The sequence below is a fragment of the Labrus bergylta genome, chromosome 3 (assembly GCF_963930695.1).
Source record: "Labrus bergylta chromosome 3, fLabBer1.1, whole genome shotgun sequence".
Taxonomy (NCBI): Eukaryota; Metazoa; Chordata; class Actinopteri; order Labriformes; family Labridae; genus Labrus; species Labrus bergylta.
In genome coordinates this window covers 1,082,014-1,090,388 of record NC_089197.1, presented here as the reverse complement: position 1 = coordinate 1,090,388, position 8,375 = coordinate 1,082,014, and the positions used below count along the sequence as shown (strand labels likewise).

General features: G+C 45.6%; 1 protein-coding gene across 1 annotated transcript; it reads left to right on the top strand.

Annotated features, from left to right (window-relative positions):
• Positions 1-243: 243 nt before the first annotated feature.
• Positions 244-7,779, top strand: LOC110003001 (AT-rich interactive domain-containing protein 3A-like). Its single transcript, XM_020658684.3, has 3 exons — positions 244-1,187; positions 2,701-2,793; positions 3,492-7,779. The coding sequence occupies exons 1-3, from the start codon at positions 935-937 to the stop codon at positions 3,683-3,685; spliced, it is 540 nt and encodes a 179-aa protein (XP_020514340.2). The 5' UTR covers positions 244-934; the 3' UTR covers positions 3,686-7,779.
• The last annotated feature ends 596 nt before the right edge of the window (positions 7,780-8,375 follow it).

Below are 8,375 nucleotides of genomic sequence, written 5' to 3'. Positions count from 1 at the left end.
CTATTTGACAGCACCCAATCTTGCCACCCTGCTACGTGTCGCATGCATTGTTGCTGTGAGAACCAAAAGTTCCTCAGTTTAAGTCAACAGAGAAAATAAAGAGGAATTATGGTTTTCAATCTGGACTGCAGCACCCAATTATGGTTTTCAATCTGGACTGCAGCACCCATTTTAAACACTAGGTGGTGTTACATCTTGTTCCTTTTAATTGCCCAGCACTCTCTCTCTCTCAGCACTCATACCAAAGGTAACAACAACAGGAGTCCTTGACACACAATATTGAGTAATTACTTAGTTTGTAATTTCCAGTATTGCAAGTGAACTCCGGCTCACTGTTTAGATTTCACAAAATGTGTTGAAAACACTTTTTGTGAAATCCAGTCCGGGCTCTCACTCTCGCCTGTAGAGGATGTTGCAGAAACACAAAAAAGATCTGCAGTTTGTTTTAGAGCTTCAGTACTTTTCAGTTCTATCGATCATTAGATTATCTGAGAAGTTTTAAACATGTGAAACTTTTTACAACCTTGCATTGCACGATATAAAACGACGGTGTTAGACACATCAAAATAAAATCCCATCAGCTCAAAGATTGGATCCTCTCTCTGTGGCTTTCTATTGGACGATGCACGATCATGTGATTTATGTTGTGGCTTATTTTCATTCTTAATGTCAGAGAGTGATCAGATCAGAGTTGTAATGTTTAGTAATCTATGGTTTCATTTTGAACACCATATATGGTCATCAGAGAGGATGAGTGCTTCCTGCAGCCGAACACACACACACACACACACACACACACACACACACACACACACACACACACACACACACACACACACACACACACACACACACACACACACACACACGATCAGCTGTTTACCACCAGTAACATTCATCCATCTCTCTTCCAGATGACCTGACCCCCAACATCATGGCAGCCAGACCCTCCATGGCGCTGACCCTGGGTCAGCAGCAGGTAGCTGGTTTGGCCCGAGCCGCCACCCTGGAGCAGCTGAGAGAGAAGCTGGAGACCGGAGGAGGGGAGGGTCCGGAGAGGAAGATGGCCCGCCTGGCTGAGGAGCAGCAGCGTCTGATGCAGCAGGCCTTCCAACACAACCTGCTGGCTATGGCCTCCCAAATGCCCATGAACCTGCGCCTGGGAGCCCCCGCCATCACCACCAGAGGTCAGTGCTGCCGACGCTGTCCATTATGATGTCTCCACAGTTTAAAAAGAGGAACAGCAGCGTGGGGAAAGATGTTCTTTTAAAGGGTTTTGCTTCATGAACCGGATGATCCAACATCCTGTCTGCGAGACGTGTTTGTACATCTGAAACATTTTCAGTTAAAGGAACCAAAACATCCTTTACAGCGTTTTAATTCAAAACCAAAAACACAATTTAAAATGTAATAATAAAATAAAGTGTCAGCAGCCGTGAGATGGATCAAAACAAATATGAACGATGGAAACAATCGACCCCCCTGCTCTACATCATAACATGTCAAATAAACAATCATCATCTCAGTCTGTAGGGGCTTGGGTTGGGAACCAGGCGGGTCGCCAGTTCAAGACTCGATGCAGACCAAAGAATGGAAGTCGGTCTGGTGGCTGGAGAGGTGCCCTTTAGCAAGGCACAGAACCCCAACAGCTACTTGGGTTTAAGTGCCCAAGTACACATCGGAGCTGGGGATTGAACCCCCAACATTCACAGCCGCCCCTAGTTGACCTGTTTCTGAGGGACTGTGATGACACTGAAACATCAAAGGAGGCTGAAATCTTTGGATATTAATGAATAACAAGATACCCATGATGCATTGTGCATAACTTAACGCTGCTGCCTCCTGCACACGGGTCGCGTCTCCTCTAAGTGACACTCCTCCTCCTCTCTCCTCATTCATTCAAGAATCAAGATTTAAAAAAAACTTTATTGTCTATCACATTGTGACAGAAAATTACTTTTTGTTGAGGCTCAGTAACATGAAAACATAGAAACATTCACACTAACACTCCCATCAGGTCATAAATAGCTCAAAGTACCCAAAATAGGTAAAAACACGAAGGCACAGCATTAAAAAAACATTTCTTATCTAGCCTTGTTACTCTAAAACTTCATCTCTAAAGTGAACAGAGTTTCTGCTCTACAGGGTCTCCTCCTCAAATGACGCAGGGGCAGGGTGCTCCTCATATAAGTAAAAATATAGATTTTAAATATTTGTAGAAATGTTTCTTTTAACTTAAAATACATGTTAATGTGAGCTCAGCTGAGGGCGACGAGATCCTGCTACAGCGGCTGTGGCTCAGTGGTAGAGTCGGTCGTTTCTCTCATGTGGAGGGTCGGGGGTTTGATCCCCAGCCTGAAGCAGGACACTTAACCCCAAGTTGTACCCGCTGCAGCGTATAAATGTGATGAGTTCGTACTGATGGACTCGTTACAGCCTCTGCCATCACGGTGTGAATGTGAAGGTGTGACCTGCGGTGTAAAAGCAGCCAAGTACGTTTATGGACTCTGAGGTTTAATCCTGAGAGATGAATGTTGCTGTCAGGAACCGAGAAGCGTTTTCCTCGATACCCGAGCCGAATCATCGGTTGGTTTTTAAAAGTCTAGCGTTCGTTTTTAAGCGTATCTTGATGTTTAAAGGTTTGATGTTGAACGTGTCACATGATGATTCATCCTGAATCTCCTCTTTGTGTTGGTGCAGAGGAGAAGCAGCAGGACATGTCTCTGAGCATCTCCACCAACGGGAACGCCAGCATCACCGTCTCCGTGGAGGTCAATGGAACAATCTACTCAGGTTTGTAACAGGGCGGGCTGGGGGCGGGCCGGGGGCGGGGCGGGCCGGGGGGGGCGGGTGCCTTGTGTCTGTGTGTGTGTGTGTGTGTGTGTGTGTGTGTGTGTGTCTGGTGCGTCCAGGGCGGGTCAAACAAAACCTTTTATCATTTAACAATCTTTTAGTTGCTTTGTTTAGGAGGTTGTCGTACCTCAGCGTGTTTCCTTATCGTCTGCATAGCGCCACATGAAGGATGAACCCGGTGTAAGAATCGGTATCAGCCCAGTTCACAGACATCAGCCAATCAGCAACGTGGAGCGCGCACGCTGCATTCAGAGACGAGGTTATTCATTGGGTAGAAGTCCTCATGGTCAAACCTGGAATAAAAAAACCACAGACTACTTACTCTAAATATATACACTGTATGCAAATCCGTTAGCACGCCGTTAGCAACATACTGGAATATGGGTCAGGATTTAACCTCTTGTCCGAGCTCTGTTCGATGAGCTGACATCAAGCCAGCGTTAACGGGCAGTTTAGTATGATCGACCAGCGTGCTCACGTTTCATACTTAAAAAAATTCTGGCCGACCTCGTAAACATCTGAATGTGGCGTCATATTTAGAATGAACTGTGTGAGAGCCTGAAACAGGAACATCGGCTAAGTTGTCATGTGATCTGTATGGTTGTCCTCTGTTAACGACGTCTCCCGTTGTCCTGCAGGAACCCTGTTTGCTCAGAAGTCCGGAGGGGCCCCGGGGCCCGCTGTGTCGGCTGCTGCCGCCTCAGCCCCCCCTGCTGGAACCAGCACTAGCTTTGGCTTCTCTGCAGCCCATGCTCAGAACCTCAGCCCCTCGTCCTCCGCCTCCTCTAAGGGTCCCAGCTCGGCTGAGACGGCCCCCAGCGGGTCCCCCTAACTCAGGCGGGCCCCTTTGTACCTGCTCCTCGGGGGCCTCTCTTCCCACCGGGGGGCCCGGCATGAAAAAAATCCAGTACAATGAGAAACCGATAAGAAAAACAAACTGTTGCACAACAAATACCTCATCAACCCTGTCGACCTCTTGGCTGTCCAATCATGAACACAGAGCCCGAGAATATTACACGACGACACGTGCCCAAACGCACAGCTATGCATTTATACTCAACACACACACACACACACACACTACACTACACTACAAACACACACAGTGTCACCACACACACACACACACACACACACACACACACACACACACACACACACACACACTTATTGTAATCATTATGAACATGCTAAACACAATCAGCTCAGCCAAAACCCACTGACAGGTGTAGTCACAACTGAACTTGAAAAGTTTTATCTTAGGACATTTTGTTTGTTTGTTTGTTGCCATTTTGTTGTCTTGTTTTTTTTTTTTTTTGATTTTGTGTTTTAGAATGATTTTATTTTTTAGTTTTGTTTTTTTCTCTTTTTACATACCTCAAATCAAGTAACCTGCAGTGGTGTCTTTACCTCAGGAGCTGTCGTATATTTAACCTGAATCAACTTTATTTTTGTATTCTTTTTTGACCGAGTTGCAATCAGGGGAAAGTCGGGTAACTCTCACCAGTGGAACCTCATGTACAGAGCGCCCTCCTCCTCGTACTGATGCTGTGGATCAGCACATCATAAACAAACAGCTGATTTCAGAACCACGACCTCAGCTCTGCGTCCTTGGTGGTGATAGGAGGGTTAACGACCTCCTGACATGGACGACATTTCAAACTCTCCAGCGATGGACGGGATGAAGTTTAACTTATTGCTGGTCCGCACACACATGTAGCGCACAAAGATGGAGGCGGTGCAGAGACCGAGTGCAGCTCTCAGACCTCATACTGGCCTCTCTGCTTCAGGGGGGGCGTCGCTCTCTTTCTCAGGAAAACAATGAGACAGCTGCACAGAATCACTGTTCACACAAAGGAAGAATGCACGAGTCCACACGACTGTTGAAGAGTACCTCATGCGCCTCTCTGAAGGGAGAGCGACACTACATACCTCATAACGGCTGCAACGCCATCCAGACTCCTCGACCGCCCCCGACCCGCGGTGGAACTCCTCCCTGAACTGGAACTGAACATGAACGTACCGACGCTGCAGCGCTGGCGTTTTTTCTGGGGATGAACAGAACTCTCTCTCTCTCGCTCTCTCTATCTCTCTCGCTCTCTCTCTCTCTGTCTCTCTCTCTCTCTCTATCTCTCTCGCTCTCTCTCTCTCTCTCTCTCTCTCTCTCGCTCTCCTCCCATATTTACTTGTAGAACATGTTTTATGCTTGCAATCGTTTTCTTTTTACTTTTTATTTTTGGTTCCTCCAGTTGTTGTCTGAAAAGAGTGATTTATATATATCTGCATTTTTTTCAGGGACAAGGAAAAAGCGAAGTCTCTTCCTCGCTTGACACGTGTAGATTTTGTGGGGATTGTTGACAGGTTTTTTCGAGTCGCAGGAGTCAAAAAAGAGTTAAAACAAACAAACGACCACGTTAACCTCAGGTTCGACTGCAGATTGCAGCGAACGCGTCTTCGTTCAATGACAGCGGGCGAAATGATTTGCATGTGTACAATCATGTGACCAGTGTTTTTAACACCCACAATCTGCTGGTTCTTGCACAGCTAGAAACCAAAGACTGGCCAGGTCGCTCCTCTCGATTGATCCCTCGTACAATCCTGCCTGAACGCCGCTGTGCTGCACAGCAACGCAGTCCGTTAAGAGACTGCAAAAAAAAAAAAAAAAAAAAGAAAGCATCTAATGTCATTTAATATAATTTTTTTGAGTTGTTTCCTAAAACAAGTGATATCTTTAGATGAGGTAAATTCCCTTCTTCCAGATTTGAAAGCATGACCGAGTCATTGACAAGTTGACGATCAGGACGCCATCAGCACGTCCAGACGGAGACATTTGGTCGCCCGGATGTGTGGTCTGTCCTGAGCTCTCTCTCTCCAGTTTGAACTGGTTTTTAAATGCAACATACTGGTGTGGCTGCAGGCCTTCTTACACATCAGGGACAGACGGCGCCCCTAAACTTCTAAAAGACACTTCCTGATAATCCAGACACTCAAACTTCTCCTTTTCCCTTTAAAGTAACGTTTTAGCCTTTTGAAACACCACAGAGGTTTAAAACAAAAAAAGTCTTTTCTAGCTTTATGTGTTTTGACTGTGAGGCTTTTCTTAACCGTTTAGAGCCCTCGTTATGCCCAGCGCTCTCCCGCCGGGACGCCTTGACGCTTTTATTAGAACCCTATTTTAGCCGTCACGTTTTTGCAGTGCAGATCACAGTTAAGGGTTAAGTTCTCCAGGTGAACCCTTCACGCCCCCCCCCACCCGTGTGACACATGACTGTATTTTCTAAAGAACTCTTAGATGCTGCCTTAAAGTAGTTGCTGGTGAGATGTGACCGGTGCAGGTTTCACTGCTGCACCAGTCCCGATACAAAGTCTTCAAGCTGAACCCTTTCGGAGAGTAATCACGTTTCTCTGGGTCGGCGATTCAATCGGACGTTAGACATCGGTTTGTTTTTTCAAGCTGAGTTTTGCTATTTATTTGTTTCTTTGTGTTTCTTCCTGGTGGACCTCGTTCAAAGAAACAACAAGTCCAAGCTTTCTGTTTTCATCTGCTTAGTCTGAGCAATGACCGTTTGATAGTGTAGCGTCACTGCCTTTGTGTGTGTGTGTGTGTGTGTGTGTGTGTGTGTGTGTGTGTGTGTGTGTGTGTGTGTGTGTGTGTGTGTGTGTGTGTGTGTGTGTGTGTGTGTGTGTGTGTGTGTGTGTGTGTGTGTGTGTGTGTGTGTGTGTGTGTGTGTGTGTGTGTGTGTGTGTGTGTGTGTCACTCACCTACAGTACCTGAATTACCAAGAAAATACTGCAGGTGGCGGCAAACATCCAGTCTAGTGCAGGAGAGGAGCTGAAGGGAAAAGATTTAGTTCTCACCTTTTTTTCTCTTAACTGGGAATGTTCTCGCTCCGGTGTGCTCACTGGGAATAAACCAGTGAACCCACCGCCATCCTCTGCTGTTAAACGAGCGCTCTGCTCCCTCGTTTGTTCAGAGGGAACAAATCGAAAGTGTTACAGGTTGATGAATCACCTTTTTCTTTCTTCAAACCTGCTCCCCTCGCTGACCTCCTCTTTTCAGCCGCCTGACCTGCTGTGTGTGTGTGTGTGTGTGTGTGTGTGTGTGTGTGTGTGTGTGTGTGTGTGTGTGTGTGTGTGTGTGTGTGTGTGTGTGTGTGTGTGTGTGTGTGTGTGTGTGTGTGTGTGTGTGTGTGTGTGTGTGTGTGTGTGTGTGTGTGTGTGTGTGTGTGTGTGTGTGTTAGAGACCGCCCCTACCTCGTCATACCACAATACCTCAGGGCAGTGGGCTGCAGTCACTGTTGCGATGTTGGATGTTGAAGCTGCATTGAGGGACGAGCACTGAGCGAAGCTGCGGTCACTTTGGCCTGAACGCTTCTTTGGTTCTGGTGTTGTGTGTGTGTGTGTTTTTTTTTGTTTTTTTTTTCTTCTTCGAGTCGTCAGTAACTGCAGGCGAGGTCTCGTCACTCAGGAAGCTGTGAAGCTGGAAGTCTGCAGAACCTTTTGGAGTTAATTCAGTTTGAAAGTAAAGAAACCTGATCTGTGTGAAAACAGGCGCATATGCAAGTGGTTATGGAATACCTCATTTATCAATTTAATGTTGTTGTTTTTGGCTTGTACAATGCTCCGTATATTAATTCAACTGTGGGGTTTGTGCATATTTTTGTACTGTTATTATTATTATGGACATGATAATAATGATATTACTGATATTATAGTTTTCTCTTTGATTAAAGCAAACAAAAAAAAAAAAATAGGACAAAACACCTGAATGCTTGTAAGAACTGGTTTGTGCTGATTGTATTTAAGAGGAGCACTTTTCCAAAGTGGTTTTCACACATTCAGTTTTTGTTCATATTAGTAATATAAAGATATGGTTCTCAGGGCTTTAAACTTGTATGTCATGATAAAGTTTTACTTTATATCTTATTGCTTGTGTGTGTTTTTATTTGAACGTGTGATTCACAGCGGCTGCAGATGTTTATCTCATCGTGCTTCTGCTTTTGTGCGTTTTCACATCCTTTTCTTTAAATACCCCCCAAGACGGGTTGTCAGGTTTCTGTGTCGAAGGTTCTGCAAGTTCACTGACAACAAACGGCAAACAACTCGCCTACAGGATTCTGTCAGCTCGGTTATTCCAGGTGTATTCATGATTGAATGAGGAAGTAAAACGAGAGGAGCATGATGATGAATATTTCTCGTCATGTGGAGTAACTTCCTCCTGGCTATGTGTCAAACCAATGTGTCATTATAGCACATCATGTTCTGGAAATATGAGTTGTGAGAAATGTTTATACCCGACAAAACGGCCTTCTGAACCTCAAATAGAGCTTTCACACCTGCAGAAACTTCCTGAAGTTTATCACACTGAGCGTCACGTGATCACTCAAACATCTGAATGTTTCTCTCTTCACTCTGAGCGTCATGTGATCACTCAAACATCTGAATGTTTCTCTCTTCCGCCGGAGTTTCTCCTCCAGCCTCCTCGTGTTTATTCTGCAGAAAGTCAGAGTGAGCTGGGGTGG